This window comes from Miniopterus schreibersii, assembly GCF_964146895.1.
Source record: "Miniopterus schreibersii genome assembly, chromosome: 1".
In the NCBI taxonomy this organism is placed as follows: Eukaryota; Metazoa; Chordata; class Mammalia; order Chiroptera; family Miniopteridae; genus Miniopterus; species Miniopterus schreibersii.
The window spans coordinates 79,809,016-79,828,017 of NC_138101.1; the positions used below are offsets into that span (position 1 = coordinate 79,809,016).

The 19,002-nt window shown below is 36.9% G+C and overlaps 1 protein-coding gene across 5 annotated transcripts in view; it reads left to right on the forward strand.

Moving 5' to 3' along the window:
- LOC308546537 (protein adenylyltransferase SelO-like) overlaps nt 1-17,133 on the forward strand; it is a 35,448-nt gene extending 18,315 nt beyond the window's left edge. For 3 of the 5 annotated variants that reach the window (XM_081115598.1, XM_081115599.1, XM_081115600.1), the window contains 10 exons: nt 377-449; nt 2,298-2,381; nt 3,044-3,173; nt 5,022-5,066; nt 5,173-5,254; nt 5,354-5,446; nt 8,506-8,585; nt 9,336-9,379; nt 12,623-12,702; nt 16,754-17,133. In XM_081115598.1, the coding sequence (XP_080971724.1) occupies nt 377-449; nt 2,298-2,381; nt 3,044-3,173; nt 5,022-5,066; nt 5,173-5,254; nt 5,354-5,446; nt 8,506-8,585; nt 9,336-9,379; nt 12,623-12,702; nt 16,754-16,876 (834 nt within the window). In that variant the 3' untranslated portion in view covers nt 16,877-17,133. The remainder of the gene's footprint in view (nt 1-376; nt 450-2,297; nt 2,382-3,043; nt 3,174-5,021; nt 5,067-5,172; nt 5,255-5,353; nt 5,447-8,505; nt 8,586-9,335; nt 9,380-12,622; nt 12,703-16,753) is intronic. The other 2 variants (XR_013997351.1, XR_013997350.1) reach the window with 2 other exon arrangements.
- Nucleotides 17,134-19,002: the final 1,869 nt, after the last annotated feature.

The following is a 19,002-nucleotide window of genomic DNA, read 5'->3' on the forward strand; positions in this document are numbered from 1 at the left end:
AGGAGGGAATGAAAGAAAGAGAGAGAAACATTGATGTGAGAGACACACATCAATTGGTTGCCTCCCGAACATCCTCCCACCCTGACTGGGGTGGGGATGGAACCTGCAACCCGGGGACGTGCCCTTGACTTGGAATTGAACCTGTGACCCTGCGGTGCCTGGGCCAGTGCTCTAACCAGTGAGCCACGCTGGCCAGGGCACTTTTCCCTTTTTTCATTGGACATTGAGAAAGCCTGGTCATAATACTGTGTATGAGCCTTTTATAAATTATTTCTAAATGAATAATTTTATGTTCTTCCATATATAATTTTTGTTTCTTTAGTCATCTATTGGCCCACGTTTGTAAAATCTGAAAAATTTCTAAATTTTATTTTAGGACTTTTTTTCTATTGTGGTATCCAAGACAGCACAACTTATTGCCCTGTGGATGTCTGTTGGTTTTGCTCATGGTAAGTTATCTATTAATGTTTCACTCTTCCAGTGAGAAAGTAGAATTAATCTGTTGAGGCAGGAGGCTTCTTTTTTAGGTATATCAAAATATTCCTGCCATTGAGCTTCTTAACATTTATAGCATACAAATTTTTTTTAGCAACAATTTAAAATGGTTTTGAATTGAACAGCGTACACAAAATAGAATAAGGATGACCTTGTGAATCTATATTTAGACCTCCTTAAAGGTATTTTCAAAATCTTAATTATTAAAGTATTATATGCTTGTGGTAAAGAATTTAAAATATACACAAGTCATTTTGAGTTCCATTTTCTGGGATAATCATTATTAACCATTTCCTATCAAGTTTTCTAGACTTTATTTTGATGACATTCACATGTCTCCTATAAAAACAGCCTGGTTGCATTGGCAGGAATATCTGCCTGAACTAGGAATAGCTGAAAAGCAAGGTCTCTAGATAAATACCAAAGGAGGATTCCACATTGCAAAACTTTTTATTTTTATTTTTAAATATATCTTTATTGATTTCAGAGAGAGGAAGGGAGAGGGAGAGAGAGAGATAGAAACATCAGTGATGAGAGAACCATTGATCGGCTGCAGCCCGAAACCCGGGCATGTGCCCTGATCGGGAATCGAACCCTGATCACCTGGATCCTAGGTCAACGCTCAACCACTGAGCCACGGCCGGCTGGGCTGCAAAACTTTTTGAAATTGGCTTTAATTATCACACACTCTCTGTCTCTCACTTGGGGTTGGGTGGAGAACAGCGTAGGTGTTTCAGAGCTTTTGCTGTTATGAACTGTGCTGCAGTGATCACCACACAACTATCCCTTTGTATTCTTGAAGATGAGTTTTTGAGGATAAACTCCTACAAGTGGAATGGCTGCATTAGAGAGTCTGTACATTTAACATTTGGATAAAAAGGGCCATCTTTCTCTGAAAAAGGTCAAAAATCTCTCTGTTGAACACTGTGCCACCATGCCCAAAATCCTATATGAGGCTGGTGTGTCCATGGCTTCCTCCTACCCTACGCTCTGCCCCATCCATGAACCCCACACCTAAGAGGTCACTCTCCTCCTACCCCCACACTGCTAGTGGTCTGCAACTCAGGACTGTTATGGGGATACATATCCATATTTTCCCCCTTTCCCCTTTTCACAGCCTTTGAAAATTAATTTTATTCCTTTACTAGTCTCAATTCCATTCCAAATAATTTATTGTTTAAATAACTGCTAGAAATTGAAGATAAATAAGAGGAAGCTTTATTTCTTGGGGCTTTTGTTCCTAAAGTATTTGAAATCTTTGGGAACTGGGGAATATAAAACAAAAGGCTAAATTGATTTTTAAAGTACAGTTTTAGTATATATTAAGCTATTTGTCTTCATCAGTTAGATCTTCAATTGATAATAAAGTTTTGCTTCATTTATAATACAAATGCATTTCCCTGATCTTTTCTATTCTGGATAATTTTATACAGTTAAAAAATGCTTTGTTGCCCTGGCTGGTTTTGCTCAGTGGTTAGAGTGTCAGCCTGCATACCAAAGGGTTGTGGGTCCGATTGCCAGTCAAGGACACGTACTTGGGTTGAGAGTTCACTCCCCAGGCCTGGTTGGGGCACATGGGGAAGGCAACCAGTTGATGTGTCTCTCTCACATCAATGTTTCTCTCTCTCCCTCTCCCTCCCCCTTCCCCTCCTTCTCTCCCTCTCTCTCTCCCTCCCCCTCCTCCTTCCCCTCTTCCACTTTCTCTGAAAAGTAATGGAAAAAATATCCTTGGGTGAGGATTAACAACAACAACAAAATGCTTTATTTTATTATGTTTTTGGACTTTTTTATTGTTGTTTTAGGTGTTTGTAATACTGATAACTTCAGTTTGTTATCCATTACAATTGACTATGGTCCATTTGGTTTTATGGAGGCCTATAACCCAGGTATGTATGATTTATATGTATATATAAATATGCCTTATTTCACAAGTTTATTATAAACTGTTATACCTAATACAGTGATTGGGTAGTAAAAGAATTAGGGTCATTTATAGAATGGTAATTTTGTGTGTTACACAATCTTCTAGGTGCCATAGGGATACAAAAATGAGCTCTTTGTAACCTTTGCCCTCAAGGAATTAGATATTAGTGAAGATAACATGAAGCACAGTAGGGAATATGTTATCAGACAGATGTGAGTTTGATTTCTGGCGTCTGACCCTTAATGGCTGTGTGCCCTTGGACAAGTTACTTGACCTCTTACTTACTAACCTATAAAATGGAGGTAACAATAATATAATACTTGACCCTGGAAAGATCAGAGTGGGCTTTGTAGATGACATGCTACTTGAGTTTGAGTTTGAAGTATGTATGTGGTGACCTGGAAATTCTTGTAGGTTAGACATGTATTCTTCTATTAGGCAAATATTCATAGTATAAAGTATTTTCATGTGTATGGACATTAAATATTTATATTACTTTTTAGTTAAATGTTTAATGTCAGAAAGAGTTTTATCTAATAAATGTAAATTTATTAAGTTTAAGTATAAACTTAAAAATGAGGAAAATAGCTCACTGTATAAGGATAGTATTTTTGTTTTAAACAGATTTTGTACCAAACACATCTGATGATGAAAGAAGATATAAAATAGGAAACCAGGCCAATATTGGGATGTTTAACTTAAATAAATTGTTACAAGCTCTAAACCCATTACTGGATCCAGGGCAAAAGCAGCTGTGAGTAAATCCTAATTAAATCTATATAAAAATATAGTTGTATAATGATCATTTTTTGAAATGCAAGAAAGTAACATCTTAAAAACCAGCTTATTTAGTCTTTAATAATGACAGTATTCCAACTCTGTATTTTTCTCTAGTACAGTTTTTGCTTTTTTCCATAGTTTTCGGGATAAGTTGTTTTCCTGTTTATTGCTTTTTAGATGTTGCAAAATTTTAGTTTATTTCTTCTTTGATCTAAGGGTTATTTATCACTATTTCTTAATTTCTAAGTAGTTGAACTTATGTCCATATTTTTGGGATCAAAGAATGTGTTTAGTAAAATCTACTATTCAAAATGTGTTGAGGGTTTATATAGCCCTGCTTTACCTCAAGAGTGAGGGCTGAAGCCTTGCTCTTACCCTGTAGGTCTGCCTGTGTCTTCTAGGACCCAGCAGCTACTAGGCCAGGGTTATGTTAAAATATTTGTTGATCTACCATTGGACATTGAATTTCTTGAGGGCAGGGCCACGTTTTATTCATTTCTGTGTCTTTAATTTACTTGCTAGAAGATAAAACATATTTTGTTTTCCACTTTACTCCCCCTACCCCCAATCTAAAATTTACTGTTCCAGTACAAGATTCCAAATGGAAGACAAGGCATATAGTGATTTTATTAATCTTAGGTAGCAAAAAATTACTACAATAAAGATAAAAAAGTTTTATGACCCATGTATGGCTTTCTTAATTAATTTAAAACTATATTGGTAATACAGTCACATAGTTCAAAATCAAAATGATATAAAATGATATTCATTCAGCAGCTTCATCCCATTGATGGAGACAAGCAGGTTGTCTCCATTGATTTTACATCTCTTTTGCCCTGCAGAGTTCATTCATTCATTCATTCAACAAATATTTGTTGAGCTCCTCAGTATGTGCTAGACACTGTTCTATGTGCTAAGATGATAGCAGTGAATAAAACAGCACAATAAACACCCTCATAGTGCTTACTTCTGGTGGGAGAGACAGTCAATAAACAGAATAAATAAGTTATGTAACATATTAGAAGGAGATAAGTACTATGGAGAAAAATAAAGCAGTGGGTAGGGAATATAGGGAGGGGGAGGCAGGGTTTACAGTTTTAAAAGGATGGTCAGCAGAAATCCTGAGCAAAGACTTGAAGGAGTCACAGGGACAAACCCTTCAGAGATACCTGGGGGGAAGCACTACAGGCAAAGGAATAGCCTGTGCGAAGGCCCTGAGGTGGGAGTGTGCGGGGTGTTTAAGGAACAGCAAGGTGGTTGCCGCAGAATGAGCAAGGGGAAGAGTCGTAGGTGAGGTCAGGAAGATAAAGGGAGCCTAGCTTCAGAATGTGTTGAGTTTTATGTAATTGAAAATACCTTTAAGAATGTTAAGAAATAGAAACTATTTGTTTAAAGATGGGTTTAAGGTTACAAACTCTAATTTTTATATTTTTATGAAATATTTCACTATATATGTTCATACATTCAGACATGTAAAATATTGTGTTGGGTGAGCTACTTGTAATGCATTATTTTTGGTCTAAGATTTTAAAAATACACCAAAAAACCCATTTATATCAATATTTATCCTGTAAGCTAATTGTATATAGTGTTTCAGAAGTGACATGGTTTGATTTGTACTGTATTCAGATCTTTGAGAGAGTAAATTAGTATTGATAATTTTCTCTAAGATATGATATACAATAAATCACCAAACCAGAATCAGTAGCACATAATCTAATGTTATTTAATACATGAGAAAGTTCATTTTGTTCTTGTAAAATGTAATTCAAGAATGCTAATTTTAAATCAACTTTTAACTGTTCTTTTTTCCTTCCTATAGCGCGGCTCAGATTCTTGAGGGGTATCCTGTCCTTTATTACACAAGGTTTGTCCTTTTTGAATATAGATGTTAAAGCATCCTGGTTGGTTTGAGGACAGTTCTTAAAATAGTGAGAAATTTAATAACATTAAATTGACATTTCTTCTTTTAGATTTGGAGAATTATTCAAAGCCAAATTGGGATTACTTGGAGAAAGGGAGGGTGATGATGATTTAATTGCATTTCTCTTACACGTGAGTTTATAATTTAATCTTATTTCTGATTAACATTTGAATTACTAATTAGCATCTTTTCAGTGAACTGAGATTGATAAATATACTTATTTTCATTAGCTCATGGAAAAGACAGAAGCTGATTTTACCATGACATTTCGGCAGCTCAGTGAGATTACTCAAAGCCAGTTACAGGAGCTCAATATTCCTCAGGTATTAATTTGTGACATTTGGCTTTTTTCTTAATTGTTTTCTTTTTAACAGGTTTATTGAGGTATAATTTATATACCATAAAATTTCACTCACCTTTAAGTATACAATTCAGTGATTTTTAAAATAATTTACATATCTGTGCTGTTATCACAATTCAGTTTTGGAACAATTCCATCACACTTCTGGTCCTTTGTGTTCTTTTGCAGTCAGTTTGTTTCTATTCCCAGCCCCAAGCAACTATTAATTTACTCTCGATCTCTCAAGGTTTTCACTTTTTACACATTTCCTATAATGGAATCATACAATATGTGGTCTTTTGTGTCTGGCTTCTCCACTTAGCATGTGATGAGGTTCATTCATGTTGTAATCTGTATCAGTAGTTCTTTTCTCTTAGTTTCTGAGCAGTATCCCATTATATGGACATATACCACATATTGCTGATCCATTAGGGTCATTTCCATTTTTTGGCTATTGTGAATAAATACTGCTCTGAACATTACAAGTTTTTGTGTGAACATGTTTCATTTCTCTTGTGTATATTCTAGGAGTGAAATTGCTGGGTGGTTTAGTAAATCTGTTTAATTTTTTAAGAAACCACCAAACTGTTTCCAAAGTGGCTGCACTTAATTCACTTTTAAGAGTATGTGTTGCCTTTTTATTTCAATTATAATACATTGAATATATTATTTATGGAATAATATGGGTATTGCCAGAAGATTTCTACTTATTATAGATTTTTAGAAACATAGATCTATTTTTAAGGTCTCAGTCCTGTATATTGCAGTTCTTGTTTTTGTCATTGTTGAGATTAAAACCTAGCCTCATTTTTTTCATTTCAATTTCTTCATTATCATTCACGACTTTCTCTGTATAATGTTATTTTTTCACAATTAAAAAAATTCAGCCTCATCTATGCACTCATTCAATGAGTACTTATTGAGAACCCATTGTTATTGACAGTTTATTCTGGGAGAAGCATTATAATAAATACTTTATGAAATAATAAAAATGTTGTTAATAATATAACAACAGTAATAGCTAACACTTGAGTGCTTATTATGTTGTAGGCACTATTCTAAGCATTTTATATGTAAAATCGGTGACATAACATGAGGTGGGTACCATTGTGATCTCTGTTTTACTGATAAAGAAACTGAGGCATAGAGAGGCAACAAGTGCCAGGTCACACAGCTCGTAAAAGTCTGGCTGGATGCAAACACAGGCAGCTTTCCCCAGAGTTCAGGCTCCTCATTCCTGAGCTCCGTGCATCTTTCTCGTGTAAGAAAAGGATGGGCTTCTTCTCTCGGTCCCTTGATCCAGTCAGTCACCAGGGGAAAGGCAGCTTGGGATAAGTCATAAAGCGTGGAGTTGAGAGTCCTGTGGAGTTGTGGATGTTTAGGGGTCATGTTCATCGCGGGCACTTAGGAGGCCGTGTGCTGCAGTGACTGAAGAGAGCAGGCCCTGGTGGCAGAGTGGGTGCTTCAGATCGAGAGTGCCCTTTGGACAGGCCACGTGAGCTTGTACAAGCTGCTCAGTTTCTCTAGCCCTCACTTGTTTCACCTGTAAGACAGGATTAATAATCATACCTACCTCATATGTGCTCAACTGTTCCCTCTGAGTAGAGATTTCAGACTCTGTTTTTTCAGCGTGATCTCCACATGGGGTTTAAAGGAAGGGCTGCCATGATTGAAACTATTCTACCAAGAGGCATTAGCTCTTACAACTTGTTTATAACTACTTTCAAACAAAAATAGCTGTCAGTGTAGGAAATGAGAGTTAAACTAGTGTTCTTTGAAAAAGCAGCATAGCAAGTGTTATTGTAAAGGTAGGTATGGATCATACTAATTATAAGAAATGATTACTTTTTGCCCTGGCAGATGTGGCTCAATGGTTAGAACATCACCCCACACCCTGAAGGGTTGCAGGCTCGATTCCCAGCTGGTCGGGTCTTGCATGGGAGGCAATCAATTGATGTGTCTCTCTCACATCCATGTTTCTCTCTCCCTCCCCCCCACTTTCTCTAAAAATCAGTGGAAAAAATATCCTCGGGTGAGGATCAAAAACAAAAAGAAAAAGAAAAATTGTTCTTCTCATGAGCATGGATAGCCTTAAATTACATTTCCAGGACTGATTTGAATTAAAAAAATGTCTACCTGTTCAGTCGGAAATACCAAAAAATGTTAACCAATAAGAATCTTTGATGTAATTGAAAAAAGTGTTAGTGATGAATCTATCAGAATTAATAATTACTGATAATCACTAATTATCATTTAATGTGTAGAAAACTGAGACAAAGTAATATTAAAGTGACTTGTTCAAGTTTTGACAGATCTCAATAGTTAAATTACTAAGAGTTGGGATAATTTAATTGTGAAGAGCTTATTACACTTTTCATCATTTCAATAGTTAATTTCTGTGTCTTTTGATATGAGACCTTTTCAACCCCCTGACACCAAAGAATGAGCAATTCTTTGGTGTTCTCTTATCCTTTATATATGTATTTCTATAATACATCTATTATATATTTTATAAATATGTATATTTCTAAAATGGCATTGAATATTTTGTTTATACACTTTCCTTAAATGCAGGGATCATGTCTTATTAATTTTTATATCCTTCCCACCTAATAAAGTTCCTAGCAGTAGTTGACATTGCAAAAATATTTGTTAAGTAAATTAATAGGTGACTAAATAAAATGCAGTTGCAAATTAAGCTTTTAAAAATAAATTACATTAAGGGAGTTCCCTATTTAAAGGAAGACTTTTGGTAATGCAAGTAGTCACATGTATGTAATCTCTTTAATAGAAGTTTGTATATTTTTATTTCTCTTAAATCATGCCATTACATGTTTGTCTATGAATTAGATTTTAGAGTTAAATATTATATAAAGAAAAGGGAAATATTACTTTTTAGTACTACTTCTACTTGAGATAGTATACTTTAAAAAATCTGGATGTTATAAGTTATTAAAGAATATAATTAAAAGGAACGTGGAGTTAAAATGAACTGAACAAATACAAATAGAATAAGCAGCCTATTGCTGTATTTTCATTTAGCAATTCTGGGCACTGAAGGTGACTTCAGAGCATGAACTCTTCCCTGCCTGGGTGTCCCAGTACCTTTTGAGACTGAAGAGGTAAGGCAAACTAATGATCTGCAAAAAAGCATAAGATATATTGCTTTAGCATAGTTAATCCATCAGATCCCTCCCTTTTCATTTTTCACCATTTCCTTTTTACTCCTGGGCACTTCGCACGCTTGAGGCGGCTGCAGTAACACCTCCCCCGCATCAGCTCTTCAATCACACAGTTCCCCAGGTTTTCCAAGCCCTGAAAGTGGAGGAGAGCTCCTCGGGCTTTCATCCGATGTTGACTTACTGGCACATCTTACACAATTGTAAGAAGTTATTTTGTTTCATAACTCAAAATGAAGTAGAAGCAACAAACAGGAAGGAGTAAAGGAGTTGTGGGTGGAGGCAGCTGAAGGGACAGACAGGAGACCGCAGGACACACGGGAGCAAATCGCCCTCCCAGTTCCATGGCCACCGAGGGCTGTTTGTAAAGATGGTCCTGAGTAATCAAGGAGAAGTTAAAATAGTTTCAGAAAACTGTGTTTAAGATTAGGAAATGTTTCAGTCAATTTAGACTATTTTTAGACAAGTATTTTTTTTGTAAAAATAAAAGGTTTGATATTATCTAAAATAACTAAACAAGGTAGTATTTTACATACTTAACTCATATTTTCTATATTCCTTTCAGACACTGATTCAAGGTGATTTTTAATTTTTTTCAATATTTGTCTTGTGAAATAATTCCCACCCTTTTGAAAAAAAGATAATTTGGGGAGACAGTAGGTAATTTTGTCTTTTGTTTTATTCATATTTTAGTAACATGAATGATTCAGATTCTGAAAGAAGGAGAAGAATGATGGGTAAGTAATCAGTTTGATTTTTTTTGAAACTAAATAATCACATAAAAGCAACATTTTTTAAACCAGAAGTAACTACCTGAGGGAACTAAACTTTGTTTTTTTTAAACAAGAAGAATTCTAGATGAATAAATTTTAGCTGAGTTGGACTATCATATACGGGCTTTCTAATTTCAGTGGGTGGTTTTTAACTCAGAGCATGATAGCTTTGTTTTCAGCCAGTTTGCATATTGGTGTTAAAGTGATTCAGCCTTAATAGATGGTGGAGAGAGAGACAGAAAGGCGGTTTGGGTTATGGCGGTGAGACCAGGTTTTCTCCTTACCTGGTTCTTTGTCTCGTGGAGTCAAAGAATGAAGTTCACGGACAACAGAAGAGTAAGGGAAAGAGTACAAAGGTTTAGTGTAAAGAAAGCAAAGCTCTGGGGTGCGAGAGGGGTCCTGTAAAGGGTCGCCTCTGCAACTCACTAGTCTAGGGGTTTATATTTCCTATATTTGTTCCTCATGGGCTCCTTCTAAGAATTCTACCTTAGTGACAGCCACCCTCTTTGTTTTTAGTTTCCCACTTCAGGGGGTCGGGTGTAGGGCACACTTCTTTTTCTCGTATCCTGTTTGCCCAGGACATTTCACCTTTGCATGGTTCCTTTTTCCCCAAGGTCCCCACCCTAAACTCCTGGTCATTTCTAACTCCTCGGTAGAAAGAACATGAGTTTTAGAATCTGGCAGATGAATCACACCTTGCCACTTTTTAGATGTATAATCTGAAAGATATTTACCTCTCCACATTTTAAGGCCCTTAGCTATTGTAAAATGTGGATATTTTGCAGGGATGTTGTAATGATGAGCAATAATATATGTAAAGGATCTTGTTACAGTGCTTGGGCCAAAGTAAATATTCAAATAATGATAGCTCTAAAAATAAATCATCCTTATATATTGATTTCAGTTTGCTACATGACACGTGGCTTGGAGAAAGGAAAAATAGAAGTTCTTTTTGCAATATGAATTCTAAGTCCTTAAGTACTCTTGCCTTACTTAGGGGTTGTATAGAGCTACTGGTGTCACCAGGGACCTGATTCATGTAGATGAAATAGGGATGACACTAATAGGTTAGGTTACTCTAGGTAGCTCCAGCATTACACGATTCAGCTTATATTGCCAGGTAGATATTTTCAAAAGCCCTAAAATATATGCATCTGCAATAAAATGAGGTTGGTTGTAATTCTAAAAACTTAGTGTAATTTTGCTTCATGTGTACTAGTGAATTTGTGGCACATGCTCAGAAGAATCTATCTTGTTGGTCAGCTGATTAGAACACAGCTATTTAAAGCTCAAGGCCGGCTACACTGAAGTCCTGGGCTTGAACCTCACTATAGAGCACAGCCCCAGGCCTACTCCACTGACCACCCGCCCCCACCTTGGAAATGGCCCCCACCATGAGGGACCGAGTTGGCCCAAACCAGGGCTGGCTCAACACAAACTTACTGCTTTTGGAAAATAACACAAAGTGAACGTTAGACTGATGGCAAGTCAGGCACCTTTCCTTTGTGTTCTGAGGCCTCTCAGTGGAAATTAGACAAGGTCATTTGGTGATCCAGGTGAAAGGGCTTTCAGTTAAGGCAGCGATTTGCAACGTGTGCGCTACTGCACAAGAACTGTTAAGGGGCTGGGGCGGCAGAGGGGCCCCCTGCCTGCCGGCTGGGTGGGGGCTTGGTGTGTCCCGAGATGATAGTGTCAGCCTAAGGGGACTTCGTGGGGTGTGGGGGATGGGGCAGTGGGGCATTGGGTGGTGCACAGCTAGGGGAAGAGCGGCCCCTGCAGATCCTGGTGGTGAGGGACGCGCAGTGTGGGCAGAACCACTGAGCAAAACTGGCTAGGGCAACAGATACATAATTTTATGATTTTTAACTACTTTGTATATTTATAATATGATTCAAAGTACTTCTGCTTATAACTGCAATTCCCAATGTATTTTAACAGTATTTTGTTGGCAGATTTCTAGAAAATGTTTGTCAAATTTGTCTAAGTTGAGTGCTTCCACAATTTTTATTGCATGTAGTTTTCTTTTTGTTTAAAGATAGTATATATATATATTTTGTGTACAGGGGTTTTTATTTAAAGTACTTCTGTATAAATTCTTTAAAATTTGAAAAAGGCAAACTTGTAAAAAGAATAAAAAGATTCCTGTATTCCCAAAGACAATTTGATGCATTTACTTCTAGTCTCTCTTTTTCTGTGTGTATTGATTAGGAGAAAATACAGTAGTAATCATACAGGGTTATAATTTTGGATCTTTTTTTCACTAAAAATAAATTAAGCAGTTTTTCTTTTTTTTATAATGCAACATTTTAAATAGCTGCATAATAATACTTCTTTGAAGGTATATGTAATGTTTGACTTAACCATTCCCGTATTATTAAGTATTTAAGTTATTTCTAGTTTTCCTTAATAATATGAATAATATTTTTAATGTTTAAATTTGCCCCATAGACTATATTTTTAGAGAATTAGAATTACTGAGTCACAGGGCACTTGTATTTTTAATTATCTCTTATATCTTGTCATATCTTTAAAAACAAGGTGAAATGCAATTTCTTTCCTGCATTCAAGAAACTCGGAAAACTGCTGTTGAAAACCACAAAATAGTAATTTCTAGAATTTCCCTTATGCCACCTAGTTGATAAATTATTTTGAAAAAATCTCATCTCAAATAAAGATATAGTTTCCGGAATTTTTCTAAATGTGCCATTGTTATAATACTTTTTAGTATTTAAAAATGCATGGTTACTATCAAAAATAGAACTTTGCCTGCAGGTAACCTTTCCTGTGTGTTCTTGGCAGCATCAGCTCTAAGCAGTGCTCCTGAGTCAGACGTTAGTACTATGATTGTGGATGTTAAAAGCAGCAACTTTTCTCCTCTCCACTTAGAATAAAGGGCCTAATTCAGATGAATTCACTGCTTTCTCTGTTCTTTATAAAATACTTAGTGAACTGAACATACTGAAAAAGACAACTTGATGAAACACTGAAAAGAAAAAATATCGCTCAAAAAGTTTTTTCTGTACCATAAGGTAATAAATACTGTACATTGTTTATAAATAATCAAAATTGACTAATGCTGATCATTTCTTCTCTTTAGAGCCTTCCAGCAAAGTTCTTGAATAATATCTAATTTCAGCTGTAATTTTGTACGGCCTGTGTTGACCTAGTAATTTGTGGTTCCAATATGTGCTTCCCCTCTTGTTTAAGCTGTTAATCCTAGATACGTGCTGAAGAACTGGATGGCAGAATCTGCAGTGCGAAAAGCAGAAAGGAATGATTTTTCAGAGGTAAGGTGGTTGACTTCTGCATTTATTTTTATTAATTTTAAATATGTCACATTTTAAACACACTGACTTTGCAGACGTGATACACTAGACCATTGCCAGCACCAGCTTTCCAGAATTTTCAATGCCTGGTCTCTCTTTTTTTGTGTATCAGTAAATTACTTTCTCATATTTTCTGATTTATCCTTTAATAAAATTTAAAAATATTCCTTTATATTATATAGGTACATTATTTGAACGTCTGAGGGTTTTATTCTGCTGCTGCTGTTTATGTTTGGGAAATTTGGATTCAACCTCTGAAATCCATGGAGGCCTGATGGCAGCAGCAACCTGGCTCCACTTAAATTGATCTTGAGAGCAGTGAGGATGAATGAACTAGGTCTGTGCACATCAGCATGGATGAAGCTCGCATATAACATTAAGCAAAACAAGCAGTGCCAAAGGAATACACACAGGGTATTACCACTTAGTTATACCAAAAACCATGCAAAGTCATATTATATGCTACTTAGGGATAGGCACGTATATAGTAGAAGTAACAAAATGAATAGAGATGACAAACTTCAACTTTGGACAGTGGTGACTTTGCAGTAAGAAGAAAATTTGAGTCAGGAAAGGAAACTTGGCCCAAAAATTGGAAGTATTTTATTTCTGAAGCTGAATGGAAGCTATACAGGACTTCATTATATTATTCTGCATACCTTCTTCTATGCCTCAACTATTTCATAGTTAATTGTTTAAAATGCATTGCATATAATATATATTTTTAGAAGTGGAATGGCCCTGGCCTTATGCTCTAACTCTTTTGTCCTGTACAGGAGCAGACATTGTTGGTGATCATGGCTCTCTCACTCTCTAAAACTGGTCACAGCCTCAGAATCATTCTCATCACTTTCCCCATCAGAGCTCACATGAGAGAGGAAATTGGCTATTTCTAGTTTGGAACTTGGATTAAATTTTTATTTTAGTAGTTTAATTAGCCAGACAACTCTAGGTTTTCATTTTAGAAACTAAAATATTCTTAAATAATAATCTTTTTTTTTTTTTTTGGTGTTAAGGAAAAACAAAGAAAAGGGAAATAACTCAGTAATCTTTAGGTAAAGCAGTCTAAGCTGAGGAAACTAAACATTGTTTAATAAGTTGTTTCATTGGCTTGTTCCTCCCTTTTGTTTCTTCCCTTCCTCAAAATTATATTTGAGTAACGATGCAGTGCCCACAGTGGGTGGGGAGGTATCTTCCCAAGTTCAAGTAAACATTCAGACGCACAAGACTATCACAGGCTGCTCTTGGCCCCACTGCCCTCAGAAAGACACAGGACAGAAGCGTGGCTACAAACAGGGCGACGTCAGGGTCCCCTGGGCAGGCGTCTGGCAGCAGCCGCACCAGCAGCAGGCACCGTGGGAAGCTCGGGTGTGAGGAGGCGAGAGCCGCGCTGGAGAGCGGCGGGGGCGATCCTGGCTGCTGTGAGGGGCACTCAGCGAGCAGAGGGTGCAGATATTCTTTCCAATGACTGTTTCAGTTTTCCTTGGATATATTCCTAGAAGTGGGATCATGGGTCATAAGGCGGCTCCATTTTTAATTTTTTGAGGAACCTCCACACTGTTTCCCATAGTGGCTGCTCCAGTCTGCACCCCGCCAACAGTGCACAAAGGCCCCCTTTTCTCCACACCCTCGCCAGCACTTTTTTGTTGTTTTATTGATAACAAAGATTTGGAAGAAGCCCAAGTGCCCATCAGTAGTTGAGTGGATAAAAAAGCTGTGGTTCAGCCCAGCTGGCATGTCTCAGTGGTTGGGCATCGACCTAGGATCCAGGGGACCACGGTTCGATTCCTGGTCGGGGCACATGCCTGTTGTTGCGGGTTCGATCCCCAATAGGAGGCGTGCAGGAGGCAGCCGATCAATGACTCTCTCATCATTGATGTTTCTGTCTCTCTCGCCCTCTTCCTCTCTCTGAAGTCAGTAAAGACATTAAAAAAAAAAAAAAAAAAATGTGGTACATTTACACAATAATACTACTTGGTTGTGAAAAATAAGGAAATGTTAGCCTTTTCGACAGGTGTGGATGGATCTGGAGAGTATTAGGCTGAGTGAAACAAGCCAGTCAGAGAAAGACAAGTACCGTATGATTTCTCTTGTATGTGGAATCTAATGGACAAAATAAACAAAACAGAAACAGACTCACAGATACAGAGATCAGACTAACAGCTGTCAGAGGGTGGGGGTGCTAGGTGATAAGGCGAAAGGATTAAGCAAAAAAAACCCCAAACCCAAACAACTCAGACACACAGACAGCAGTGTGGCGATTACCAGAAGGAGAGGGGTGAAGGGGATCTAAATGGTGATGGAAGAAGACTGACTTTGGGTGACGAACACACAATACAATATACAAATGATATGTTATAGAAGTGTAATTTGAAACATAATTTTATGAACCAAGGTCATACCAATAAATTCAATAAAAATAAAAAAGCTTCACGTTCCACAGAAAGCAATCTCTCTTGCCAGAGCCATAGGTGTAGTTTGCAGTGTCCCCACAGGAGACCTGCCTTGGGAGTCACCACACTAAAGAAAGCCCTGAGGAGTCTCTCAGGTGTTCAGTTTTCCAGTCTGGAAGCTATTTTTCAATCGGAAGCAATGGTGTCTGATGACACAGCGGACACACCACCTCCCCTCGTCAGGGCGCCAGGGAGCAGGCCTGGGACATTCACTGAGGGTTCACTGTCATGCAGGAAAGGAACAAGGTTTTGTTAAACCTTTTACATGAAACCATTTACACATACAACGTATGTTTACCTTCTCGCTTCAAACATTTCTCGAGAATCCACTCTACATGAGGCGCTGTGGAGAAGTACTAAAAATTGATTCAGGGAGCTTTCAAACTAGCAGGTGAGATTAGGTAGGTCTAACGCTGACTTTACTGAAAGGCTACGTATAGGAAGGACCTGGGGCGAAGTGAAGAGCAGCGCTAAGATCGCTGCTGCTGCAGTCTTCCTATTAAAATACTGTAATATGGTAATATACCCTATTTGATCTCTTGGCTTTACTTTCTTATAATCATCTGCCTTTTTCTATTAGAACTAGGCATTTTCTTAGGAATATCCAAGGAAGTGATAAAACCACTGGAAAAATATTTTTAATTGAGATATAGCTGACGTAGAACACTGTATTAGTTTCAGATGTATAACATAAGGACTTGATATTTGTGCATATGAATGATCACCACAGTAACTCTAGCACCATACATGGTTACAAAAATCTTTTTTTGCTTGGGATGAAGACTTTTCTAAATGTTTTGATTTTTAGAGAGAGAGGAAGGGAGAGGGATAGAGAGATAGAAACACTGATAGGAGAGAAACATCATTGATTGGCTGCCGCCTGCATGTCCCCTACTGGGCATAGAAACCCAATCATGTGCCCTGACCTGGAATATGACTGTGACCTCTTGGGTCCTGGGTCGAAGTTCAACCACTGAGCCACACTGACCAGGTGGGATGAAGACTTTTAAGATTTATTTTCTTAGCAGCTTTCAAATATGCAATACAGTATTATTAACTATAGTCACCGTGCTGTACGTTACATCCTCATGACTTAACTGTTTCATGACTGGATGAAAATACACATTTTGTTCCTAGAATTATTGTTTAAAGAGGTGTGTTCTTTGATGCCTCAGTTTATTACCGTGGGGCAAAATTGCAAGTAAGGAAGCAGCCTAAGTTGGAATCCATGCCCTTATTGAGAGTTTTATTTTTGTAAATACTTTAGAAAATTATAATCCTTTTACTGCTGTGAGTTTTAATATCATCAAGATATATATATAGTCTTTGTAACACTACATATTCACTCTCCTGTTTTAACACAAAACTAGTACTTAAGTAACTTTCTGTGGAACAATAGAAATTTTAAGTAACAACTATAGTTGAAGTTTTAATAAAATATAAAATGTTTAAACATTTTCAAACAAATTTAAAACTTACCTTGTTATTTTAGAAATTTAGAAAATTTATAAGGGTCCTAAGGAAGAAAATCTATATTTACCTACTTAAATTGTTTACAGGTGTATCTTCTGCAGCAGGTTCTTCAGCATCCTTTCCAGAAGCATTCTGCAGCGGAGAAAGCAGGCTACTCCTCACCTACTCCTTCTTGGGCTAGAGATCTCAGAGTTAGCTGCTCATCTTAATTAGGAAAAAATTAATTAATGAATACTTCTATTATTGAACTCAACATGGAATAATCAATTTGATAAATTCTTAATGACCATCTACATTTTGATGACAATCCTGAATTGTACAATAATGATTGTATGTAAAAGTATTTTTTAACCAAATAAACTGGACCTATTCTTTGTAACATCTTTGTGATCATTTTTGTTCTAATTAATAACCTTAATGGAATAATAAAGTATTTTTGGTAAATTGTGAATTATTCTCAATAACTAAAAAATCTTGAGAATATTTTAATGAATTTGTAAGTGTCCATCTAATACTATGTACCCAGTGCTTTGGGGCACATCTAATAAGTATAATAGTTTCATTGTACTCCTAGAGCTTTTTTTGTCTGTTGTAATTCTCAAACATTTACCAAAGTAAAGAGCATAGTTTAATGAACCTTATTTACCATTCAACTAGCTTATTAATCATCAGTGCATGACCAATCTTGCTTTCATCTACACCCCTACACACTTCCCCCATGTTCCTAGTTACTATTTTAATTGAGGTATAATTTATATATCCACAAATATTTTAAAGAAATTCCCAGACATTGTTTCATTTAATTTAGATTTTTGTATGCATCTTCAAACATTAATAATTTGAAGCATATGCACATGATACCATTTCACCTTAAGAGAATTAACAATGAACTCCCTAATGCATGAAATCAAATAGCCAGTTTTCAAATTTTTCCTATTTTATGTTATCAGCATCATTTTATTGTTTATTTGAATTGGGATACGCATAAGGACTGTACATTAAAATTAGCTGACAAAATCTCTTACGTGTTTTTTAAAATTTTTTTCATTTTAGAGAAAGAGAGGAAGGGAGAAAAGGAGAGAGGAAGAGAGACACTGATTCATCGTTCCACGTATTTATGCATTCACTGGTTGATTACTGTACGTGCCCTGACTGGATATCCGACTCACAACCTTAGCTTTTCAGGATGAGCTATTCAGCTAGGCCCTCTTAAGTTTCTTTTGATATCTGGGTACCTCTTTTTTTCTTGCAATTTTTTGTTTTCTTTTAGTTCACGTAACCAGGTAATTTACTCTGCAGTGTCTCCCAGTCTGTATTTTGCTGGTTGCATCTCTGTGGTATTGTTAAATATGTTGCTGTGTCCCTTGTATTTCTGTAAATCTAGCGTTTGATTCAGATTTGATAAAAATACTTGCTACCAGGAGGCAAGTGTTATGTCCTTCCACCAGGTCTCTTTTTGTAGTATCAGTAACCACTGACAATCACCACCTTGACTCACTGCACTGTTTCAATAAGGTTGCAAATGATAATCTAATCCTATCACTCTTTTGTTAGGAATCCTTTCAGAAAAGAAAACAACTTATTATTAATTATTTGGTTATCCTGAGATACAGAAAGGCCAACTAATGATGGGTTCCCTAGCATGCTCCAAAGACAAGCACTGGGCTTGATTATGTGAGTGTGAGTATGAACTCCTGAATTTAAGCATATTCTGTTTTAAACAACTGCATTTATTATCCTTACTGATGTACAAAGTGTCCTGTATTTGGCCAGTGAGGTTTTATTCATATTGGCTTCTTTGGACATGATCCTAGTTTCTGATAACATCCTTGTTTTCTGGTGTGATAAGATGTTCCATGTTCATCCTATTTATTTCTTACCTTAGCCCTGGAACCAATTGCTAGCATGTAAAAAAAGTATAATTGATGTGCTAAAAAGGGAAAGAAAATGGAATCATATAAAATGCTCATTTAGCTCTTTGGCAGGTGATGTCAGAGGACTGGCAGCGTGAGAGATCCTCTTGGTCTCTCCCCTTGAAGTTTCAACAATTTGAACAGCTATAACTCAACAAAGGATTCCCTGCTCAATGCCCAACACCTGAGAGATCCATGCACTGAAACATCTAAAGGTGGGCAAGTGGAGCAAAAGGGGAAGGCAAAAAGGGAGAGGGGCTAATAGGGGCCAAGGGTGCAGCCTGGCAGCTGGGAGCTCACAGCAGGGCTTTGCGGAGAGGCGAGGAATCTGGTTGCGGCCGACTCTCTTCAGCTAGGAGTAGCAAAGAGGCTTGGTGGGCACCAGCAGGAGTCAGCAGTGTGAGCTATGGCGGAGCCAAGAA